The 25,842-nt window shown below is 41.7% G+C and overlaps 1 protein-coding gene across 1 annotated transcript; it reads left to right on the top strand.

Moving 5' to 3' along the window:
* The first annotated feature begins 1,895 nt into the window (after positions 1 to 1,895).
* Positions 1,896 to 25,540, top strand: galnt16 (UDP-N-acetyl-alpha-D-galactosamine:polypeptide N-acetylgalactosaminyltransferase 16). Its single transcript, XM_061696826.1, has 15 exons — positions 1,896 to 2,285; positions 5,189 to 5,370; positions 6,301 to 6,399; positions 6,485 to 6,552; positions 11,042 to 11,107; positions 12,703 to 12,824; positions 14,557 to 14,644; positions 16,917 to 17,001; positions 18,338 to 18,441; positions 19,298 to 19,424; positions 20,039 to 20,131; positions 20,240 to 20,323; positions 21,495 to 21,621; positions 21,862 to 21,978; positions 24,206 to 25,540. The coding sequence occupies exons 1-15, from the start codon at positions 2,082 to 2,084 to the stop codon at positions 24,347 to 24,349; spliced, it is 1,710 nt and encodes a 569-aa protein (XP_061552810.1). The 5' UTR covers positions 1,896 to 2,081; the 3' UTR covers positions 24,350 to 25,540.
* Positions 25,541 to 25,842: the final 302 nt, after the last annotated feature.

Raw genomic sequence — 25,842 nt, 5'->3', positions numbered from 1 at the left:
TCTTTCTGAGCGTGTTTTTTCTTGTCGTCTTTAAGTTAAGCACAAATTCTGCCAAGCAACAAGCATTGGGGAAAGTGTGGTAATAATCCGAGCCGTTCCCTCGCCAACATTCTTTTTCAAGTCCTCTCAGATATGAAGTAACATTTTTTTTCACGCATATGCATGCATCATCATCGGAGTTGAGACGAGAATGTGGAGGCGTTGACGGTGGACTGGGGTTTGACCTCGCTGCAAACCGCACAAGTGTGCACCCAGTAATCTTCAGCGGGACTTCTGAGCTTTCCTTCCTGTCGTGTCCCGCCCCTCGCTGCCCGCTGCTGCTTTTATTGTCTTTTCTTTTTTTCCTTCTTTCAGAGTTTGAATGGGGAGATTTCAACCGGCGCCACAACCCTAACAATACAGCATGTGTCTAAACTGTGTATGCAACTTTATTGTTGATGTTTTTTTAATTGACCTTTTTAAAAAATATCTAATAATTGTAGTGTGTTTATATGTGGATATGTGTAGTGTATAGGGCGTTTATGTGTAATACTATATATATATATATATATATATATATATATATATTTGCTTGAATATGTGTACAGCATATGGAAAATCACCATATCATACCATGTTGACCTAATGACAAATGTGCACAATTTAGACAATATCATTTCATATAACCAACACTGATAAGTAAATGTTTTATATATATAAAAAAAAGAAATGAAACGAAAGTTATTTGGGTATGGGCACTTCTGCAAACTATGTTCACCAGTTGTTTATTGTTACTTCCACCTCTAGAGAGTCTTTTGATCTTCTCTGTACAGTTTTTGATGCCATCCACTTGATTTATTCTCACTCCACTGGATTCATTTTGGGGGGTGGGGGGGAGGATATCGGAAAAAAACACAAAAACCTTTGGGGTATATCTGGTGACAAACCCAAACACGTCGTTTGTCATCATTTTGAGTTCAAGTCAGCTGCAGTCAGTTACGTTTTTGCTACCTGGAAGTCCCCTTGTACTTATTGTTAACCAATAATATGAAAAGATATATAACTAGTGTCAGGACAACAACAATGTAGTATCACAATAATATTTAATCCAGCTGTGTCAATAATGCACCGTACAAACTGTTGTGTCGCAATATCGCTAATCTTGGTATGATACGTGCGTCGCAATATTGACATTTGACCCGGATGTATCAATTTATCCACAGTACCTGCTAATATTACTGCTGTGCTGAGAAGCCAATAGAGGAGTTGACTCTCCAGTCTTCTGCTGCCCCCAGGTGGTCAAGGCGCGCACATTAAAAAAAAAAAAAAATCTATTTAATTGTTGTTCCTGTATGTTTGCTACCCGTCTGGCAGGTGGAAGAAGGTCATTTTTCACGATTTTGAAGTCTCGTTTTATGTACTTGATTTAAAAAAAAATAAAAACATGTTTTTAGTCATCCCAATTTGGTAGACTTGTTCACAGCACATCGGTGTGTCAAATTTAGAAAACATTTTTCTGTTTCCACACAACAGCGATCTTAAGATGAGTTCGAATGTGATTGGTGAATTCTGAACACGGCCACATCCTCAGCTGTAAGAGTGACTTGTGCATTGCCTCAGTTGTTTATTTTTTCGTTCCATCTTGAAAATACAGATGATTTATTTATTTTTTTATTGACCTGCACATGTTATAGGACATAACAATGGTGCAGTATTCAAAATGATTCCTATTGGTCTTTTTTTTTTTTTTTCACACCACAAAAACCTGGCCTTTGAACGTGGGTGTGTAAACTTTTGACTTGTGAAATGAACTGTGACTTGTGCTTTCTCCCTGGAGAAGTGGTCGGCGCTAGGGCCGCGCAAGCCTCCATCCAGTCCAGCCTTCCATCCCAGGCAGGGAGGCAGCGAGCGTCCTCTTCCTCCCCTCCTCCTCTTCCTCTTCTTCTCCTTTCTCCTTCATCGCCATCGACGCTCCTCTCTCTGTCGTTCTCTCCCTCCTTGAGCAGGACGAAAAGGAGGCTGTGGTACGCCCGCCTCGTCCGTCCCAGGGCTCCGGAGCGCCACCCCCCGCGCCCCGGTCCGCTCCTGCGTATGGGCTCACCATGCGCAGGATTCGGGCCAACGCCATCGCGATCCTGACCGTCGCCTGGATCCTGGGCACCTTCTACTACCTGTGGCAGGACAGCAAGCCGGCGGCGGGGGCGGCGTCTGCGGCGGCGTCTGCGCCCTCGTCCGCCGGGAAGCACCCGCACCTGGGAGGAGGGCGCCTGGAGCTCCATCGGGACGACAGGACCATCCCGCTTATTGTGAGTCATTACGTTCTTGCGGGAAGGTGTGTGCTGCATGCATGATGTTGAGGATGTTTTTTTTTTTTTGGGGGGGGGGGTTATTTTGCGGGGCCTGCATGTGCGTGATGGTGGCGCAAGCACCTGTGTAAGAGGCTTTCCCTAAGTCCTGGAGCTCCCTGCATGCCTGCGTCCTCGGTGTTATGCTCTTTTGTTTCGCGGTGGACGCCTCTCGGGTTGCACGCAGGGCCAGCTCACTATGTTTAGCCCCGTGTCGCGTTGCTTCCAGGTGCCCGTGAACGCACCTTCGGCCCGGGGTAAAAACAAGCCAAAGTGCTGCAGGAGGAGCTCGCGCACACCCAACAATGTACCGACCCATGTTGCGTATTTAGGACATTGATGCAGCATTCTGGCATGATGCAGTGGTGCTTTGAGATACGAGTTTAATTCGTTACGCCCCCCCCCCACCTCTCCCCTCCAAAAATGGTTTGGGTCTTTTCGTTGATAAAATATATAGAACATGGAGTAGTAGCATAAATCAAATTTGTGCATCATGATTAAATTAAGCATGCTGCTCCTTCCTTGGCCACCGGGAAAGTACTATATAAAACAGTCATGCAGACACAAAGGAAGTAGAATAAACCTCTTCTTCTTCTACTATTACTCAGTAAGTTGCTGTTATATTTGTCATTTTTCTTTGAAGAGGACAAAGAATATATGCCTGTGAGTAGTGTTATATTATTTTTCTACATGTGTTGCTCCACCATTTGTGTTAAAGTAGCCGTTGCCGAAAGGGTTGTAAACCGCAACTATCGATGCTAACCGTTAGAATCTCAATGGCATTTTGCAAGTTATGTTAGCAATAAGCTAGCAGAGGTCGTTCTGAAGGCAACGTAATCTGCTTGTTTTAAATACACAAGGTGTAATTCTCTTTGTTTGATGTTTAGTTTGACAGTAAACTGGACGTGGCAGTAAAGAGCTCCAAACCTCGTTTCTTTTTTTTCTTCTTTTTTTTGGATGAAATGTTGACTATTTGCCAAAGTGCCGCTCATTCGGAAGTGAGTTGAAGTGCGTTCACTGCCATCCTGCAGCGCTCGTATCTCAAGCCGGGGTTCGAATCCCGGCTTCGGCCTTCCACTCTGGCTTCCTCCTGCGTTCCAAAAAAAGGCGAGCGCTCTCTTTACTCTCCCCGCACGCCGAGGTCCTTCACCTTTGTCAGCACACTGAGAAAACCAACACCCACCCGCCCCCAAAAATGTGTTTGAGCGCCGCACGTCCCTCGGCGAGCCATCGTAGCGAATCGGCTCCGGGGCGGACATGAATGAAACATGAAGACGCTGTCTGGTTGCAAGTGGACCAAAAAAGACAATTTGCATTCAGTCACTTGCGACTCTCACCGACAGTCCATCGCTTTGTGTTTGCGTCCTTCAATGAGCAGATTTTAAACCTTGGGGCAAAGTCTGGTCCACGGGTCACATTGTGCCCACTCTGCGCTTTTATTTTGCCCGATTGAGCTGTTACATCACAGGTGTCAAAACTCAAGGCCGTCACGTCATTTTATGTGGCCCGCAAAAGCAAACAAGAAAAACAACAACGACAAAAACCTTATGCGATTCTTGCTCAAATTTGACCAAAATTTCAAATCGTCATACATAATAAACATTATCCTGCACACTGAACATTTACATGATTGACAGTCCTGCAATATGCATTTAGTCGTAAGTGAGTTTGTTTGTTAGTTTGCTCGTTAATTAGCTACCTAGGTTGTTTGCTCGTGAGTTAGCATCGGAGTTGGTTAATCGGCTCGATACTGCAGTTTGTAAGTTGGGTTTGTCCATTCATTGGTTAGTTAGTTACATAGTGACTTAGTTGAATGAATTAGTCAGTTAGTTGATTTGTGAGTTGGTCAGTTCATTTGTTCATCCATTAATTAGTTCATGATACAGTTACCTAGATAGACAGTTAATTTGTTAGTGACAGTCATTTATTTGGTTGGTTAGCTACGTAGTTAAATTTGTGAGTTAGCAGTGTTTGATTATATTGATTATACTATTTTCAGGCGAAAAGGCGGGGTACACCCTGAACTGATCGCCAGCCAATCGCAGGGCACATACAAACAAACAACCCTTCGCACTCACATTCACACCTACGGGCAATTTAGAGTTGTCAATTAACCTACCATGCATGTTTTCGGGATGTGGGAGGAAACCGGAGTGCCCGGAGAAAAGCCACGCAGGCACGGGGAGAACATGCAAACTCCACACAGGCGGGACCGGGGTTTGAACCCCGGTCCTCAGAACTGCGAGGCAGATGCGCTAACGAGTCGTCCACTGTGCCGCCAAGGTAGAAATTGTTGGCCTTAATTCTAAGCGGTATCTGTGGAGACAGCCAGGGACTGTCCCAACAGTGAAGCATGGTGATGGCAGCATCATGCTGTGCTGTGTGTTTGTTTTCTCAGCTGCAGGGACAGGGACACTGGTTGCGATCGAAGAAAAGACGAATGCGGCCAAGTACAGGGATATCCTGGATGAAAACCTTCTCCAGAGTGCTCAGAACCTCAGACTGGGCCGAAGGTTCACCTTCAAAAAAGACAATGACCCTGAGCACACAGCTAAAATACCGAAGGAGTGGCTTCAGAACATCTCCGCGACTATTTTTGAATGGCCCAGGCAGAACCCTGACTTAAAACCCAATTGAGCATCACTGGAAAGACATGAAAAAATATATTTTTTTTTACATGTTCAACTAAGGACACATACTTGTGTCACATCTTAATTTTTATTTTTTTTACCTTGTGGTTGTCTGCCAGCACTAGTCTCCATTGACGTTTACGGTCTCGCACCCACTGTGTTTTGGAGTTCATTAAAAGGTTTTGTTTCTGTGTGTGTGTGTGTGTCTGTGTGCATGTGTCGCACACTCGTCAGGTGAGCCGGCCCCCGCGTGGCGAGCATCAGGAACTTCTGCTGGGCAGCCTGGACGAGAACAAGTACCTGGACGCCAAGCAGCTGAAGCCCGGGGACGACCCGTACAGAGAGCACGCCTTCAACGTCATCGAGAGCCACCGGCTCGGAGCGCAGCGACCGCTCAGGGACACCAGACACTACAGGTCTCACACACACACACACACACACTCGCACGCCACACGACACCATCTCATGACACTTCAACACAAGCTTGGGGGGTCTTTTTAATCCCACCCAACGAGCATTTATATTAGCAAGAGTCCTGTCGTATTTGTTGCGTTCATTCTTGCTGTTTTTCCCCCCCTGAAATTGGTCAATTCAAATGTATTTGTTCATTTTTTTCCCCCTTTTGTATTCATTTGTCTCATTTATTCTTTGCTATTCTCGCGATTGTACTGTAATATTCCAAACAAAATGTCATTTTCATTTGAAGCGACAAAAATACGAACTCAAATAAAATGTCATTTCCATTTGGACATAAATGGTTGAATCAAGTAAAACATGACCCCCTGTCACACTTAAGAGTGTAAGAAAAAATAACCAAATACATATTGGTATACAAACACAAACATAGGAAAAATAAAAACAATAATCAAATTAATACACTTGAAGAATGACATCAGACAGACCATCAACAATGCAGTTAAGTTAGCAACATTTACACAGTTAAGATTTGTATCCTGTATCCTGCTCTTATTCTGAAAGACAAAGCGTACCACTTCCGGTAGTGGAAGTCACCAAATTAGCAATCGATATGCATAACTTGGACTAATCATCATCACATAAAACACACTAATAACGCATTCTGGCGAGCTTCACTTAACAACTAAAGACTACACTGAAAAAAAAGTCGTTTAAATGTACGTAATTCGAACATGTACATCGGTTGCATATGATTTAAAATGTGTAAAACTAACATTCATTGTTTATTTTCGAGGGAAAGGGGGGCGGGGGTTACATGAGTTTATTCCTTATTAATCATGTGCAACTGAAAATTGTTACTTTTTTTCAGTGTAGGCATGTCTATCATTATGAGACGTACAAAAGTTATAAGGTGTGTTTATTCCCCTCAGGTGCGCTTCTCTAAACTATGACGTCGACCTTCCGTCCACCAGCGTCGTCATCACCTTCCACAACGAGGCTCGCTCCACGTTGCTGCGCACCGTCAAGAGGTAACAACGCCACGGACCCTCGTTAGCGTTGAGCCTTGGCCACGCTCATCTGCATATCCAACGTTTCATCCTCGTTTCCCGGCAGTGTCCTGACGCGGAGTCCTCCGCAGCTCATTCACGAAATCATCCTGATCGACGACTTCAGCTCCGACGGTGAGTTGGAACCAAATCTCACCTGACTTCTGCTCAGTGAGCATGCAAGCGTAGCTTAGTGCCACGCAGGAACGCTTCTGGTTGCCCAAAAATCATATGAGCGCTAACATCAAATAGCAAAGAGTGAGTAGTTTAACATCATTTTGGTTTTGTTATCCAGTGATCAGCTTGTTTTTACACTTGTACGGCATTAATAAATGTTAAAATGGTCCTAACTTGATGAGAATAAAGAAGAGTTGCAATATCATAAGATTACATTCATAATTTGACGGCGCAAAGTCGTCATGTAATAATTGAATAAGTAACAATTTCATGAAAGAAAGTTGTCATTTCTTTCAAAATTAAATGATAATTTTATGAAAATACATTTTACATTTTTGACAATAAAGTTCTAGTTTTTGAGGATAAATTCTTAATTTAATGCAAATTGACATTTTATTTTAAAAAGAAAAAGTTTAAATTTAATAATAATGTAATTTTAGAATAAAAATAATAATTATACGAGAATAAAGTGGCACTTTAATTCTAAAAATGTCATACTTTTAGGAGAAAAAAACATGGAGTTTAATGATTGAAACAAGTTGTAATTCGATGAGAATAAAGTCAACAAACATCGTCTCAAAGGAGAAATCTTATGCAATTTCAACGTAATGGAGCAATCATTAAATTGGGGTCGTGTTTTTTTTAATTATTTTTTAATTAACCTAAAAATGCAGTTGTTCAAGTTCTACCCTGCCCAGCACGATCTGTAGTTGTGGAGATGAATGAATGTTCCGGGCCACGCTATTTGGAAGTTGGCATGTCGCGTGTTAGCAAGTGCACTGTGAGAGAGAGGGGGGGGGGGGGGGGGGGGGGGCGTGTCCTTGATGAGGCCAAGCGATTAAGTGGAGCCTTCACAGGATTACACTTTCTCCCCAGTTGCCTCCTCCTTTTGCCTTCCACTGCTCACATCTCATCAACATCAGCTCAGCTGCCGCCTCTCCCTGTCCTTTCTCTGCAGTCAACTCTGCAGGATTTTTAAAAAAAAAATTTTTATACCACGAAATTTAAAAAAATAGGACTTACAGTAATGGCGTTTTTTTTTCGTGAAAATCGGATTTAGTGTTAAAATTTACGACTTCTCATAATTTCTGTATTGTCCTCGAATTCCGACTTTTTTCTATGATTACGTTACAGCTACATTCTTAGACTATCCAGTTTTCCTCATAAAATTGTATTCTCCTAAAATCACGACTTCTTCATTCTCATTGTCAGTGACATCATTCAATTAAAAAACAAAAATCATTTTTCATAAGAAATTATTAAAATACATTATTCTCGTGTAATTAGACTTTTTTAAAAACTAAAATTACGTATTTATTCTCAACGAATTCTCATTACTTTTAGTTATGACAATATTGTTCTAAAATTACCATTTAAAAAAAAAAAAATCATTAACATACAACCGTATGCTGTTAATATTACGACTTATTGTCCAATTCTTTTTTGACTTTTTAATCATTAAAATGACAACTTTATTCTAGTAAATTATGACTTTATTCTAATAATATTATGGCTTCATTTGTATAAAACTGCACTTTTTTTCACCTTAAATTGAGCCACTGACAACTCGCCTGGGTTAACTCTTAATTTTGCCATTTGGCAGGAGATTGATTTCAAGGTTTATGGCTGCAACAAACTCTCGGTTATTTATATTTTGCTGAATTATATGGCAATGATTACTTCTTTTGGATACTTGGTTTTGCAGAAATTGCGGTTTTCCTCAGATTTCGGTCAATATGATTTAGCCCACTGTAGTTCTCGGCAGTTTAATTACGAGCTTCTTCTCGAAAAAAAAAAACATTGGCTGTAATATTCCTTGGCATGCAAATTGGAAACAACAACAAAAAAGTGAATAGTAGCAGGAGAGCGTATTGTAGTGCTCCTGGTATTTTGTTATTTCCATATAAAACCAGCACTAATTGGAGCTGCTAATACGCAAATGTGTTTAAACGCGCGGTTGGCTGCGTCGCCTCTCAGCGTGTCTGCTTGTAACTCAGCTGCACACTCAGCAGGCATGCGGAGGCCGTTACGCCGCGTGTGAACCATTAGCTCATGTTCGACTAGTGCAGAGCGGAATAATTAGCACAGCGTCGTGATCCGTCAACTGTCAACGAGATTGGCACGCCTCGGGCTCCTTACGCTCTTAGCTGCTGTTGATTACCACCAATACCATCAACACTCGGCTTAATGATTTTTAGTCATTTAATTCTTAGAATTCTCAATTCATCCATGAAGAAGCCAGTTGCTTCTTTTAAGCTTTTTATATTCATTCCCAGTTAAAGTTGAACTCGTTCACTGCCAGCCTTCCCAGTTAACATGGATATTTGACTTCTAAAGCCGTCAATAGCAGTGAATGTGTTATACATACAAAAAAAAGAGGGGAATTACACGTTATATATTTAACCAAACCACATAACCTATGAAATTCCGCTAACTTAATGCTAACAGATGATGCAAAGCACCATAGACAGCCTTTCGAAACTAGCATCGTCGTTGTGGTAGTTATAACACTTAAAGCAATGGATATTGAACACAAACTAATACCACTGCAGTTTCCTGAGTCACTTAGAGGTGGAACTCTTGGTGTATTATGTACAGTATGTCTGTATTATACTGCCTCCTGGTGGCCAGGGTGCACACACCAGAAGGCGCAATACTGTAGAGTAAATTTTTTCTTCTTAAAAAAACACCCAAAAATTGGTGTGTGTGTGTGTGTTTAGTTTTTTTGTAGGCCTAGAATGTATTAATGGCATTTCCATTCGTTTCAGTGGGGAAAGATGATTTGAGATAGCGTTTTGAGGTACGAACGTGGCTACGGAATGAATTCAACTCTTAAGTCGAGGCGCCACTGTATTTTGAAGTGGTACAGCTCAACTGAGTGACGAGCTTTCCATGTCACATTTGGGGTTTCATTTATTAACATCGTCACATTTTTAAAAGCAGGGTGTCAATTACTTGCGGTTTTTCGCTATTCGCTAGCTATGTGCTATTTATGAAGTGACACCAAAAAAGTATGCGGTGTGGCCGTATGTAACAGCAGTGAACAAGAATACACACACACACACACACGCACACGTATGTGCACACTGTGTGATATAACCCGTATAAAAAAAAAAGTAGTGCGTACATCTCATTCAATCAGGGAGGATTACAAGTGTGGAAGGATGTATTGCTAGCAAGGAGGACGAGGACACCAGGACATACCCACAATGCATCAGTCGGTTTACACTCGTGCTCTTAATACTAAGCAGCTCGTGTGTGTGTGTGTGTTTATGTTTTTGTGTGTGTGTGTATGTGTCTGTCCTCATACATGAACAAAAGTCTCATGCCAAAACTGTGGCATTTATTTTTTATTTTTTATTTTTTATAAACGTATTACTGGAATTACAACAACACCATGACACAAAACACTTTTGGTAACCTAATCATTTAATATATAAATTGGTTGTTTTGAATTTGCTCATAAATAAACAAAATGCTAACTTTGTCAAAAACATAATGCTAACGGTGCTCGGCAAAATGTGTTCACAAGAAATTAAAATGTTTGTGATTGCTAACAATAATTAGCAATCAGCTAATAATTGGGGGAATGCTAACCTTGTCAATAAACAAATCCTAACTTTGTCTTTTGAAGTGTGTTCATAAGGAAACAAGAATGCTAACTTTGATGGAATCAAAACACTAACTGCTGTCCAAAATTAGTTCACAAGAAAACAATGTGCAAACTTTATCATTAAAAAAAAAATAAAAAATGGTAGCCTTGTCTTGAACAAAATTCAAACTCTGTGGTTAAAAATAAGTTCACAAGCAAAAAAAAGAAACTGCTGTCTTTGTCAGTGGGAAAATGTTAATTTTGTCAGGGAATCAAAAGCCAATTTTGTCAAAGTGTGTTCCATTTTCTGATCTGAGGTTTGGAATTTTTAACATATATTTATTTTTATGTCTTTAGAGGGTGCTACAGTCTCCAAATGGACACTTTGAAGAAAAATGGCAGATTTGTTTGTCTTTTGGAGCATGATATCTTCAGACTTTTTTGTGGGTCAAATGATGATAGACATGTCTACCAAGTTTTGTTATTAAGGGAAATTGCCTAAGGAGAATTTTTAAATCTGTTTTAAACAATTCTCATGGGCGCTACTGAATCAAAATGGTAGTTTTAAACCCAAAATGTCAGACATCCTCTGTCTTTTCGAGCATGTATTCTTTAATGTGGGTCTACTCATGATCGACTTGCCTCCAAAATGTCATGTTGCGAACTGAAACTGGATTTGGGGCTGAATTAAAAAAAATTAATAATCTAAAGCGCATGACAGAGCCACTTCAAACCAAAATGGCAGACCTTTTTTATATGTCTAGTTGGTGCTGACTGCAGAGTTTATGCAACGTGAGCGTGCATGTGTGTGATTGTGTGTCCTCCGCCTCGACACAATCTGTTTGTCTTCCTCAGCCGACGACTGCCGGCTGCTCGCTCAGATCCCCAAAGTGCGCTGCCTGAGGAACGGCAGGAGAGAGGGTAAGCGTGTGTGTGTCATTAACGCAAAGCAGCTTTGGCAACGTCGCGTCACTGATGAAGCGAAAAAGGTGACAAAAGGTGTCGAAAATTGTCCTGCTGTAGCGCCGTGCAAACAAGAGGCGACGGCGTGTCAGCACGTGTTAGTGCTGCCGGAGGCCTCATGGCGTGCACGGACGCGCACGCACGCACGCACACACAAATACATCATGGACCAAATATGCACAACAAGACAACAGACTTTCCCCGAGCTTTTTTCAACCGCGCACCATTTGACATCCACATCGCCACTCCAAACCTCTCGAGGTGTTCGTGACCACGGTCTGGAATGAGAGACACCTTTTTTTTTTTTTTTTTTGTCTTCCTCCCACCCCCGAAAGACTTTGTGCTCAAGCTTAAAAGTCCTATGCCATCAAAATCCATTTTCCTATACAGTTTTATAACTTATGTCAAAATGAGTCTGTGACCTGGTTTTAGCTTGACGTGAATGCGGTTTCTCGATTGAACGCGATAGTCTTTGAACACCAAACTGCTTGCAAACCACAGAATCTGAATTTGCCGTCGTTGTGACGTAGCTTCGCTCATCAATATTTAAGTACCTGCACTACTGTCGCAGTTACACGCCGTAATCAAATTAAGGAGAAAAGCAATCCAATCAGTGCAAAGCTTGTTTACATATCAAATATGAGTGAAGCTGTCTCATCTGCCAGGAATAAAAGATGAAATAGAATAGCTTGGTATTGGGCATCCTTGGTATTTCCAACCCAAATGATCTTGCCAACGCGATAAAAGGACATGAAAGATTATATATATATATTTTTTTTCTTTTATTGGCATTGGACCTTAACACATTCAGTGCCACTGACGGCTTGAGAAGTCAAATATCCATGTTAACTGGGAGGGCAAGCACTGAATGATAAAAAGCATTTTTTCATTGGAGATCCAAGAAAACAAATGCTTACCTTGTTTGAAAACGAATGCTAACTGTCGTTCAAAATGTGTTCACAAGGAAGCAAAAGGCATTTTTTTTTGGAGGCCAATTAATAATTCAGTGATGTTCAAAATGTGTTCACAAGGAAATAAAATACAAACTTTGTTGGGAACAAAATACTCATCCTTCTGTTCAAAATTAATTCAACTATATGTGAATTTTGTAAAAAATAAAATGCTTTGTTGGACGCAAAATGCTAAATTTGTCTGAAACAAAATGCTTGATTTGCTGAAAACAAAATACTAATTTTGTCAAAAAATGGAATACTAACTGTTGGAAGCAAAATGCTGACTTTGGTTGGCTAGTATGATAACATTCGTCATTTAAAATTCAATCACATGAAAATAATTTTTATGAGACAAAATGCAAACTTTTGTCGGAAGCAAAATGCAAATTTTGTCAAAAATGAAATGTTAAATTCATTGTTAACACAATGATAATGTTGTCAAAAACAAAATGTTAACTTTGTTGGAAGCAAATTGTCATTTTAGTTGGGGGAAAAATGCTAACCCTGTCATTCAAAATTCATTTACATGGAAACAAAATGCGGAATTTGTCTGAAAGAAAACGCTAACGGGACAAACCGCTAACGTTGTCGTCCCCTTAGGACTTATCCGGTCCCGCGTTCGAGGAGCCAACTCCGCCTCGGCCCCCGTCTTGACTTTCTTGGACAGCCACTGTGAGGTGAACACTGATTGGCTGCAGCCAATGATTCAGCGCGTCAAGGAGGTACACACACACACACACACGTTTTTTGTGTGTTATTTCGTTGTGTTGTGTAATGATACAGAGTTCACAAAACCCCTGCAGGCTGCATGTTGTTTTTCTTTCTTTTCTGTCTTTTTGTAATGCAGCAGAAAAATTCCCACCAATTGGATTAGGCAGACCGCCAGGGAATGCTGTTTCCCCCTCCCAGCACTTCTACACACACACACACACACACACACACACACACACACACACACACACACACACACACACACACACACACACACACACGCACAAGCACTCACAGTCCATGTATACAAAACACATGGAGAAACAGCTTAAGTTGGTTATTGAATGTATACTCAGTTGAAAATACTCAACCTGAGTACAACACAGCAGGAAGTTTGAAAATCGGACGATGGTTTCTGGAGAAATTGAGGTTTTTGTGTTAAGAAAAAAAATTGCCTTTTCGGGGGAACTTTTTTTGTGTGATAGCGCCTATAGAAAAGCTGGTTTGAAAATGCCTTCAAATTAGAGTAAAACATATCTTTCTCCCCTTCTCCAATTGGCTCACAAGTTTCAGTCAAAAATATCCACCAGTCAATTGTACGGGCCAAAAATCCGAGACGTCGGCACGTCAAAATTACACTGACGTTTCAGACGGCATCACTAAAAGCCCTGAAAGATCGACGTAACTAGTGCAAATGGAACATGATTGGTGAAAAGAGTAGTGTGGGCACTAGAAGAGTCTTCAGCAATCTTTTTTTTTTGGTGAATTTATTTGTTATGGAGGATTTTAGAGGCCTTTGAAGTGCTCATTCCATGTCCCCCCCCCCCGACCCCCCCCCAAATTCCACAAAAATGGCGGCCACTCGTCATGTTGCTACTTATATACTGCATTCCGTGGAACCCTAGAATTAGATGAAATGACCCTATTGGAACCAAAACGGCAGATTTGCCGTGTCTTTTTAGGCATGTTTTTTTTAAAATTTGTATTTATTATTATTATTTTTTTAAGACTTTTGTGGGTTTACTCATAACAGACATGCAGGCCAATTTTTCTAGTTACTAAGTGAAAAACTAGCTTTGGGACTGAATAATTAAAAAAAAAAAGATTTCAAAGAGTGCTGCAAAGCGAAAGTAGGCACTTTTAACCAAAATTGTAGACTTCCTGAAACTGGATTTGGGAGCTTTTTTTTTTTTTTTTTTTTTAAATTTAAGAAGGTGCTACCAAGCCAAAATGGGCATTTTAAACCAAAATGGCAGATTTCCTGTATCTTTTCGGGCACGACCTCTTGCGACTTTTTGGGAAGTCATGATAGACATGTCTACCAAATTTCATGATGCGAAGTGAAACTTTTTTTTAACCCTCCAAATGGAAGGATGATTTATCTGGTCCTGGAATAATGAAGAAGAAAAAAAGATTTCTCCAGGTCCTGGTACGAAATGATGGTGGTGTTGTGGAAGCGGTACTTTCACATGTCAATATATTCCCCTGGAGTTCAATTGGATCCTGCTTTTGAAAACGGAGAATGTTAACTAGAAGCAGAGTGAACATGTCATCCGCATTGAACACATCATGTTTATGAGTGTCATGAGCATGCTTGCGTTGCGAGCAATAGATTTGTGGTCTCATACAAACAAGAGGACAACAGGTGTAAGTGGAGACAGCTGGGCACGGAGCAACAGCCGAGTATACCTAGCTCAAAATATTCGGAACAGCTATTAAGCGTCGGTGATGATGTTGTTGCAGGACCATACGCGAGTGGTAAGCCCTATCATCGATGTCATCAGCCTGGACAACTTCGCTTACTTGGCCGCCTCGGCCGACTTGAGAGGAGGTGAGAGGATACGCTGAAATCCCACAGTGTGGTAACAGAACAGCTGCAAGGACAGCTGGCGAGGAGGAGGAAGTCCCCCCGTTACACTCAAATGCATCCATCCATTTTCTACCGCTTATCCGAGGTCGGGTCGCGGGGGCAGTAGCTTTAGCAGGGACGCCCAGACTTCCCTCTCCCCAGCCGCTTCATCCAGCTCTTTCCGTGGGGATCCCGAGGCTTTCCCTGGCCAGCCGAAAGACGTAGTCTCTCCGGCGTGTCCTGGGTCGTCCCCGGTGTCTCCTCCTGGTGGGACATGACCGGAAGACCTCACCGGGGAGGCGTCCGGGAGGCGTCCGAATAAGATGCCCCAGCCACCTCATCTGGCTCCTCTCGATGTGGAGGAGCAGCGGCTCTACTCTGAGATCCTCCTGGATGACCGAGCTTCTCACCCTATCTCTAAGGGAGAGCCCGGACACCCTGCGGAGGAAACTCATTTCGGCCGCTTGTCTCCGGGATCTCGTTCTTGCTGTCACGACCCACAGCTCGTGACCATAGGTGAGGTTAGGAACGTAGATCGACCGGTAAATCGAGAGCTTCGCCTTTCGTCTTAGCTCCTTCTTTACCACAATGGACCGATACAAAGTCCGCATCACTGCAGACGCTGCACCGATCCGCCTGTCGATCTCCCGTTCCATTCTTCCCTCACTTGTGAACAAGATCCCAAGATACCTGAACTCCTCCACTTGGGGCAGGATCTCATCCCCGACCCTGAGAGGGCACGCCACCCTTTTCCGACCGAGGACCACGGCCTCAGATTTGGAGGTGGTGATTCTCATCCCAGCCGCTTCACACTCTGCTGCGAACCGCTCCAGTGAGAGTTGGAGATCACGGCTTGATGAAGCCAACAGAACCACATCGTCTGCAAAAAGCAGAGATGCACACTGAGGCCACCAAACTGGACCCCGTCGACGCCTCGGCTGCGCCTTGAAATTCTGTCCATAAAAGTAATGAACAGAATCGGTGACAAAGGGCAGCCTTGACGGAGTCCAACCCTCACCAGGAACGAGTCCGACTTACTGCCGGATATGCGGAACAAACTCTGACTCCGGTCATACAGGGACCGAACAGCCCGTATCAGGGGGTTCGGTACCCCATACTCCCGAAGCACCCCGCACAGCACTCCCCGAGGGACACGGTCAAACGCCTTTTCCAAGTCCACAAAACACATGTAGACTGGTTGGGCGAACTCCCATGCACCCTCGAGGACCCTGCCGAGGGTGTAGAGCTGGTCCACCGTTCCACGGACAGGACGAAAACCACACTGCTCCTCCTGGATCTGAGATTCGACTTCCCGACGGACCCTCCTCTCCAGCACCCCAGAATAGACCTTACCAGGGAGGTTGAGGAGTGTGATCCCCCTGTAGTTGGAACACACCTTCTGGTCCACCTTCTTAAAAAGGGGGACCACCACCCCAGTCTGCCAATCCAGAGGCACTGTTCCCGATGTCCACGCGATGTTGCAGAGGCATGTCAACCAGGACAGCCCCACAACATCCAGAGCCCTTAGGAACTCCGGGCGAATATCATCCACCCCCGGGCCTTGCCACCGAAGAGCTTTTTAACCACCTCGGTGACCTCAACCCCAGAGATAGGAGCGCTCGCCTCAGAGAACCCAGACTTTGCTTCCTCAAGGGAAGGCGTGTCGGTAGAATTGAGGAGGTCTTCGAAGTATTCTCCCCACCGGCTCACAACGTCCCGAGTCGAGGTCAGCAGCGCCCCATCCCCATTATACACAGTGTTGATGGTCCACTGCTTCCCCCTACTGGTGGACCAGAATTTCCTCGAAGCCGTCCGGAGGTCTTTCTCCATGGCCTCACCGAACTCCTCCCATACCTGAGTTTTTGCTTTAGCGACCACCAAAGCCATATTCCGCTTGGCCAGCCCGTACCCATCTGCTGCCTCAGGAGTCCCACAGGCCAAAAAGGTCCGATAGAACTCCTTCTTCAGCTTGACGGCATGTTGGTGTCCACCAACGGGTTCGGGGATTGCCGCCACGACAGGCACCGGCCACCTTACGGCCACAGCTCCGATCGGCCGCCTCAGCAATGGAGGCGCGGAACATGGTCCACTCGGACTCAATGTCCCCCACCTCCTCCGGAACTGTCGGTTTGGGAGTTGAAACTCCTTCTGACAGGGGATTCTGACAGACATTCCCAGCAGACCCTATACTCAAATGATCAACTAAAATGATATCATAACGTTTGTGTGACTTATTGCTCTTGTTTCTCACAAGGATTTGACTGGAGTCTCCACTTTAAATGGGAGCAGATTCCCCTTGAGCAGAAAATGGCCAGGAGTGACCCCACACAGCCAATCAGGTTTGAATGCGGGGGGTGTGCTCAGTCGGTGTCAGTAACAAAATGCTAACTGTGTTGGAAACGTCTGTCGTTCGTTCATTTTTTTCACAAATGATTGTTGAAAGTAAAGTCCCAACTCTGTTGCTCCAAAAAAAAAAATGCTAACTTTGTTAGAAAGAAAATGCTCAGTTTTTGGAAACCAATTGCTTTTTTTTTTTTTTTTTAAAGCAAAATGATGTCATTGTCATAAATAAAATGCTAACTTTCTCATTTAAAACATGTTCACACGAAAACAAACTACGAACCTTTTGGAAACATAATCTGAACTCTTTTTTTCTAAAATTCGTTCACCGGGACTTGGCGGGAAACAAAATCCTAACTTTATTGGTAAAAAATGCTAACTCTCTCAGAAACAAAATGCTAACTCTGTTGTTAAAATTTGCTTCACAAGAAAAAATAAATGCTCGCTTTGTCAAAAACAAAATGCAAACTTAAAATGCTAAATGTTATTTAAATTAAATTCATAAGGAAACAACAAAATTCCAACTATAAAAAAACTTAACTTAACTTCGACTAAACTAAACTTTACTAAAAGTTAGAAAAATCATTCACCAGCAAAATAAATGCTAACTTTGTCTTAAACAAAACTCTACCTTTGTGGGATACAAAACAGCGAAATGTTAAAGTTGTTGGGGGGAAAATGCTAACTTTGTTTAAAATATCTGTCATAATTAATTCACAAAGAAACAAAAAGCTTATTTTGTTGTAAGCAAAATGCTAACATTGCCACGAAACACAATGCTCACTTTGTTGGAAACCAAAACTCTGTTGTTCAAATTCGGTTCTCAAGGAGATGATGACTAACTTTGTCAAAAACAAAATGCAAAATTTGGCACAAACTAAATTCTCACACTGTTGTTAATAATTCATCCATCCATCCGTTATCTGAGCCGCTTATCCCCACAAGGGTCCCAGGAGCGCTGGAGCCTATCCCAGCTATCAACGGGCAGGAGGCGGGGTACACCCGAGCTGGTTGCCAGCCAATCGCAGGGCACACATATAAACAAACAACCATTCGCACTCCCATTCACACCTACGGGCAATTTAGAGTCTCCAATTAATGCATGTTTTTGGGATGTGGGAGGAAACCGGAGTGCCCGGAGAAAACCCACGCAGGCACGGGGAGAACATGCAAACTCCTCACAGGCGGGGACGGGGATTGAACCCCAGTCCTCAGAACTGTGAGAACGTTGTCGGAATTGTAATGCTAATTTTGTCGAAAACAAAATGCTAACAGCAAAGTGACTGTCAGGGTGAGGGTGGTAAATGTGCGTGTATGTGTGTGTGTTTGCTTTAGGACCCCGGTGATTGCCGGTGGTATCTTTGCAATGGACAAGAGTTGGTTCAACCATCTTGGACAGTACGACACCCACATGGACATCTGGGGTGGGGAGAACTTTGGTGAGATGCCTGCCCTCTAATTTCTCATTTACTGTAGGTTTACTCCATATTAAGCATATTATACATGTGTCATAAAAAAAATAAATAAAGGGAATATATAGCAGTGCAATCTTTCCTTTTCTCAGGAATTTTCTAGTTGTTTTGATCCCCTAATTAGTGTTATTATTTGTTTATTGTTAGCTTCAATTTTAAAAGGAACAGCATTACAACTTTTAACTTTGAACTTAGATACATTTTAAAAAATACTTTTTATTTTTTTAAAGGACTTTTTTTTATAAAAATGTAAAAACAAAAATTCTACGAAGGGTTCATTTACTCCCATAATATTTTGTTCTATTTAAAATAATGAATAAATAAGAATATTTAACGTCACGTTCTAAAGTCCCACCATTATTTTAATTGTTTTCTTTTTTTTAACAACAGAAAACATAAATTCATCCATCTATCATAATATTAATTCCCTCCATTGTTATTATTATTATTATATATATATTTTTTTTTATCGGAATGCAAAAAAAAGTATAAACTGAATTCAACAAGGAGTTAATTTCCTCCTTTTAGCTTTGTAGCCAAGTACTTGATTTCCTGCCAACAAGTTGACAGTGGAGAGCGTAACATGACTAACATGACACATTTTTAAAAACGATGTAATCATGTGATGTATTTTGGACGCATTCCCGACACTCTTGGACGCGGCGGCATCCCACGCTGGGGAGGGAGGGAAGAAAAAAAAAAAAAAAAAAAAAAAAAAAGCCAATTCTGCAGCGGCACTGGAGCGTTCAACGAAGCTCAGTGACACGTCTTGTACTGAAATGTTCACGATGATGTTGATTATTATTGTTATTATTATTGCCAGAGCTGTCGTTCCGTGTGTGGATGTGCGGCGGGAGTCTGGAGATTTTGCCGTGCAGCCGGGTGGGTCACGTCTTTCGGAAGCGACACCCGTACGACTTCCCGCAAGGCAACGCTCTCACCTACATCAAGTGAGTGCGTATCCGAATCCCCAAAGTTAGCAGTAAATAAGTAAGCAAGCAAGTCAGCACTGTTACACATGTTCAAGACTTTTTCCAAAATGAATCGTTTATTCTTCTTAATATTCTACACAAAACACCCCATGATGACAATGAAAAAATAGAATTTTTTTTCAATTCTATTTTTGAAAAATTCTCTCAAAAAATCTATGACATATGTACAGTGCATTCACTGTAATATTCACGGTGCTTCACTTTTTGCACATTTTGTTACGATACAGCCAGAGGTGGCAAAAATTGTACTCAAGAGTGCTGTTACTTATGACTCAAGTCAAAGTAAAAAGTATTTCTCTCAATAATTACTTGAGTAAGAGTAAATAAGTACTTTGTGAAAAAAAAATACCCAAGTACTGAGTAGCTAGTGAGTAACTTCTTATGTATTATGTTTAAATCAGAGCATGAACGTCAAATAAAAATAAATAAATACATGAAATAGGAATGTAATGAATGGATTTAAGGCTCTAACATAACAAACTGTGGAAAAAGTGAAGCGCTGTGAATACTTTCCAGATGCGTTGTACATGCGAGATTATCGTGACGTCATATGACACCACGTATGTGTGTAGGAACACGCGGCGGGCCGCCGAGGTGTGGATGGACGAGTACAAGCAGTACTACTACTCGGCCAGGCCTTCGGCGCCGGGCAAAGCTTTCGGCAGGTTTGTACGTACACGACGCCCAGCGACATTAGCAATCTCACGCATCCAAAATCCTGCTTTTAGTTTACAATAGTTACAAAAAAAATATGTATATACAAATCTGTGCAGCATAGCCGACCGTCTGACGCTGCGACGGAAGCTGAACTGTAAACCTTTCCGCTGGTACATGGAGAACGTCTACCCTGAGCTCAGGTGCCCAATATGAATACGGTATTTCATCAATACAAGTTCCTTGGCACATGGTTAGCTTCATCTAACCGCGTGACAAATAGATGTGAGTTGCTTTTTTACGAGTGTCTTTAGCTGTGCCGCACGCTGGGATGCGCCACCGTTACGCTGCATTTAATCACAGTCACACAAGTCCTTCGCGTACTCACACATTGGATCAATTAAGCGGCGGGGCCAAAATGGTGACTCACCAAAAGATCAACTTCGGGGGCCCCGGGTGATAAATTGAGATTTCCGTCTTGTTTTTCTTTTTTCATTCATAAACATACACGGGGGTGTCATGACACCCTTCATCACAAACGATCAAGTCAATGATGCACGCTGGAATATATCAGCACACTCAGCTTTTCTTCACAAATGGAATTAACTTCACACATTTGATTAAGTGTAAATTACATTTAGAATAAAATATAGCGAAAAAAGTAAGATACACTTATACTGCATTCAATTACAAAGTAAAGTATGCATAAAAACCATTGAACTACACGTGAAACGGTACATTTATAATCAAATAAAATTACAAATATAATTTTAAATAAACATTTGTAAATTACAGAGTGATAAAATTCGGAATTACCAAATGTTAAAGTTTTAAAATGTATACAATTATAAATACATTATGATTAAAATAGTAAATGGAATAGAATGTATCTAATTATTCATAACATTTTAATGACAATGAATTTGAAATATATTTGAATAAAAAAGATGATATGATGACTATAAATATGATTCTAATATGACTAATACTAAAATTACACATTTTAAATGAAATAGAATTATGAATAGAATTACCAATAAAGTAGTCAATCGAATAGGAATGATGTAATCACACATAAAAGTTGAATTATGACTATAATTCTAAATTCAATTCAATGAAATATAAAATGATGAATTGAATTAGAAATGACATTTGAAATCCAGATTTGCACACTAAAGTTCCAGTCGACTTTTGCGTTAGAATGTGCGGCCACATTTAAGACACCCGTGACCGACTGGAAGAGTTTTTTTTGGTCATGCGGTGAAAAGCGGAGCCCCAGACGGACCGCCTCCGGGCTCGCGTCTCGTTCGTTCCTTCGCGGTGGCGTTCCATGAGTCAGTATGAATGCCGACTGGTCTCAATCCCTCCCTCAAGGGTTCCCGAGCAGGAGGCCGTGTCCAGCGTTCTCAGGCAGGGAACGCTGTGTCTGGAGACACGCGGGACGGACGGACTCGGCCTGGCGGGGTGCCGGGTGGTCAGGGGCAGCAGGCCGCAGGCGCAGGTCAGGACTGGCTCAGACACGAAGGGGGTTTCAAATAAGGGTGTTGGGTCTGGGTTAGGGTTGCAAGCAAAGGTTAGGCTCTCAAATTGAAGTTTCAGGCCAAGGTTTCAAACCTGAGTTAGGGCTTTAAGCAAATCAGGTGTGCGATTGCTTTCAAATTCTTTGCACAAAAACAACTGGTTCTAATCGATGGTTGTTTTTTTTTTTGTTTGTTTGTCTTGTTTTGTTTTGTTTTTCCAGAGGTGGGAGTTAATCGAGCCACTGATCCGCCAGCAGGATCTCTGCTTGGCCGTCACGCTCTTCACCGCCGGGTCAAAGGTCAGCATGGAGCCCTGCAACGCCAAAGAGCCTCGACAGGTCGGTACATCAATCCCAGATTAGGGTTTGAAATGAAAGATTAGGGTTCCAAGGTTGAGGATTTCTTTTCAGACAGGGTTAGGGTTTCAAATTATTGTTTTGAGACAAGGTTAGGGTTTGAAATTAGAGTTTCGAGCCAGGATTAAGGTTTCAAATTAAGTTCCAAATTAGGCTTTCAAGCCTGGTTTAGGTTTTCTTTTTCTTTTTTCTTTTCAGACAGGGTTAAGGTTTCAAATTAGGGCTTCAACACAGGGTTATGGTTCCAAATTAGGGTTTTAAAACAGCATTAGGTTTTTCAGACTGGGTTAGAATTTAAAATCAGAGTTTCAAGCTAAGGTAGGTTTCAATTTAGGTTTCCAAATTGGGGTTTTTAGACAAAATTGGGGTTTAAAGACAGGGTTGGGATTTCAAATTAGGGTTTTAATACAGGGTTGGGATTTTAAAACAAATTAAGGTTTACAAACCAGGTTTGGGTTCCAAATGGGGGTTTGGGGACAGAATTAGGGTTTCAAACCAGAGTTTGAGTTTCAAATTAGGGTTGCATGCCAGGGTTATGGTATCTAATTAGGGTTTAAAAACAGGGTTATGGTTTCAAATTAGGGTTTCAAGCCAGGGTTAATGTTTCTTTAAAAACATTAAAAAAGGTTAGGGTTTCAATAGGGTTTCGTCTCGCATATGCGTTCACTTAGAAGTGACAAGAACATAAAAAGGATAAAACACAATGAAAGATTCCCTTTGGAAAAAAAAAAAGTACGACGAGGACACAATGGGAATTTGAAGAATGCTCGCTTTCATCTCATCCTGTTCATCGTCTTAATGACGAACATCACGGTGGAATGAACACAAGATGGCGGAGATAAACGCAGCTCGGTCGTCGGTGTTCTACTGACGCGGGCCGTGACCTCGTGACCTCGCCCCCGCCCACCCAGCGACCATTATTTACGACAGCGAGAAGGGAGTTGTTAGTAAGTGGAAGCATATGGCGGGTCGCCCTTCATCCGTTTGCTTGTCCCACAGGAGAAAGAACAAGATTGGATTTCATTCACTCCATTTCAATAAGATTTTCTCACTCTTTTTTTTTTTTTTTTTTTTTGGAATAAGAAAAGGTTAGGACAATTGTTTCTCAAACTTCTTACACCAAGTACCACCTCAAAAAATTCGCCAACTACCACCATAATGACCACCATTCAAATATAGTCACGTCGTAGGCCCCCGGGTGTTCATCGAAAGTGAGGCGGAAATATGGGTGGGGGGAAGTACTGAAATTATTTAATTCAAATGTATTGCACATTAAATGTTAAAAATTGTACCTAAATACAATTGTAAAAGATTAAATGCAACTGTATTGTCCCTAAAAGTTAAACACAACTGAACTGTACTTAACAAAAGTACTTTACCGGATTAAAAATAAAAAAATCCAAGCCACTCTATTGTACTGTATGATGTACGGTTTGGGCATTTAATCAAGTAATTCTTTGCCGTACCACTAGAGGGAACCTGCCTACCACTGGTGGTACTCGTACCACACTTTGAGAACCACTCAGTTAGAGTTTTCGAAATTAAGGTTTCATGGCTAGGGTTAGGGTGTCATGACAGGATTAGGGTTTCAAATTAGGGTTTCTAGCAAAGGTTAGAGTTTTAAATTTGGGTTTCAAGCCAGGGTTAGGGTTTTGTGTCAGGGTTTAATATTATGGTTCCATGGAAGGGGTTTCAAATTAGGGTTTCAAGCCAAGGTTAGGGTTTCAAGCTAGTGTAGATGTTTCAAGCAAAAGTTTGCGTTTCAAGCCTATGTTAAGGTTTCAAACAATGGTAAGGGTCTAAAATGATGGTTTCAAGCCAAGGTTAGTGTTTCAAGCAAATGTTAGGATTTAAAGCCAGGGTTAGGGTTCTAAATTAGGGTTTCAAGTCTTCAAGTCTGACAGGGTTGTTTTTCAGTTGGCGTTTCATATTATGGTTTCAAGCCAAGGTTAGGGTATCTAGCAAAGGTTAGGGTTTCAAGCCAGGGTTAGGGTTTTAAGTTAGGGTTTCAAATTATGGTTTCATGCCAGCGTTAGGGTATTCAGCAAAGGTTATGGTTTCAAGTTCAGGTTTCAAGCCAAAATTAGGGTGAAAAAAAGAGAGAGTGACGACACAACACTCACAGGCATGTATTCTTTAACCTCCACAAAACACAACTACCACTCGTCTAGTCACGGCATCGCTGTGTATGTTTTTTTTTTTTGTGCAGAAATGGAAACCCAAAGGCTCGGCCCTGCAGCACACAGTCAGCGGTCTGTGTTTGGACAGTCAGAGCCCGGGCGGGCCGCCTGTCGTCGCCCAGTGTCGCCCTCAGGTGGCCAGCCAGGCCTGGGAAGCTCAGATCATCACCTGAGGGAGGAGCAGAAGGGGAGTTGGGGGGGGGATTGCCTTGGCCTTGCTTCTAGATCAGTGTAGGATGCTCCATCTTTAAAGGAGGCTGCAGCTCTTCGAACCTAAGCTTGTTGTTTGTTTTTCTACATTTACGTGTTAATTCCTTAAAGGGGACATATTATGGAAATCTGACTTTTTAATATTTGTACAGTGAACCACCACATAGTTGCAAATTCACCTATTTGCGGATTTTCCGGGATACTAATGCTGGTTTTGTGCGCAGGCCAAAGCCATGTTGAATATAAAAATATTACTTTGGCACCATCTAGTGGCATTTTGGAGCCAATGAACTATGTTGAAGTGATAGGAGGAGCTTAATTGAGTCAGTCATAGCTTTGTCTATTAGAAAAAAAGCACTTTGTTGCCATCTTGTGGCATTTATAGGCAATTACAAAATATATTTGGTGGGTGTTAATTACTCGCGGTTTATTTGTGAGTGCCTGTCCACCTATTAAGTGTGAGATAAAGCAACCAAGTAAATCATGAGCTATCTGCCTATTTCTGAAAATGCGTCCATAAATGAGCTGTTCTGAATTGTGCCTGACAGTGATGTCACAATTTGGCAAATTTTATAATCGCACCCCCACACCCAGTATCTCTGTGCCAAAATGACACGATCAGAGAATCTGGCCAAAGCTCCAGAGCAAAAGAACCACTGTTATCCACTGTAAATCTCACCTAATCACTGTCTTTGAGCTCAGAATATCTGGTATCATATTGGTGTTAAGGAAGTATGTTGGAGTTGAAAAGTTAATTAGCCATAAGCAGTGCTTTGCCGCCATCTTGTGGCATTTATGGGCAATTACAAGCCTTTTTTTGGAGGGGGGGGGATTCAACTATTTGCTGCTTTCCCCTATTTGTGGGGGTGAGTTAGGTACCTTAACCAATTTGGTGTTGTCTCATCATTAAACAATACCAAATAAACAACAATAATCAGTTAATAAACATTAATCGGATAGAATCTGATTTTGCAATACATTTTCATGCAAAATTAAAATGCATAATATAATATGTCTCCTTTAAAAATGTAAGAGGACTGATGGGCATAAAGCTGAAGCCAGGTAATGGTTTTTATTTATTGTTCTGCATGGTTGCACCCAAATAATGTTTTTTCTTCTTGTCCTGTGATAAACATGTTATGGAAATACCTAAAGCGTATATTTGCTTGATATTTTCTTTGTATGTGTGTGTGTGTGTGTGTGCGTGTGTGTGTGTGTGCGTGTGTGTGTGTGTGAAGTGCACTTGACAAATAAAATGTAGTCACAACGATGGCCACCTCTCCTGCTGTTGTAATGTTTATTTAAATACTTTCACCTTTTCTGCGACACTCATTTGATTTGATTATCTTTTAACTTGAATTTTACTGTTATTTTCTATTGATTTAATTCAATTATTCTATTTTAACAGCACATTATCATTTTCTAATTTACTAATTTTTAATAAAAAATACCTGTT

The sequence above is a fragment of the Phycodurus eques genome, chromosome 14 (genome assembly GCF_024500275.1).
Source record: "Phycodurus eques isolate BA_2022a chromosome 14, UOR_Pequ_1.1, whole genome shotgun sequence".
NCBI classification, from domain to species: Eukaryota; Metazoa; Chordata; class Actinopteri; order Syngnathiformes; family Syngnathidae; genus Phycodurus; species Phycodurus eques.
Note: the sequence above shows the minus strand (reverse complement) of the source record. Positions and strands in the feature narration are given on the sequence as shown.

Excerpts from the sequence above, each read along its gene's own strand:
- galnt16 (XM_061696826.1), top strand. The coding sequence starts at position 2,082 with ATGCGCAGGATTCGGGCCAACGCCATCGCGATCCTGACCGTCGCCTGG. Across the intron at positions 18,442-19,297 it reads CTGGGGTGGGGAGAACTTTG|AGCTGTCGTTCCGTGTGTGG; the intron begins GTGAGATGCCTG and ends TATTATTGCCAG. Across the intron at positions 19,425-20,038 it reads AACGCTCTCACCTACATCAA|GAACACGCGGCGGGCCGCCG; the intron begins GTGAGTGCGTAT and ends GTATGTGTGTAG.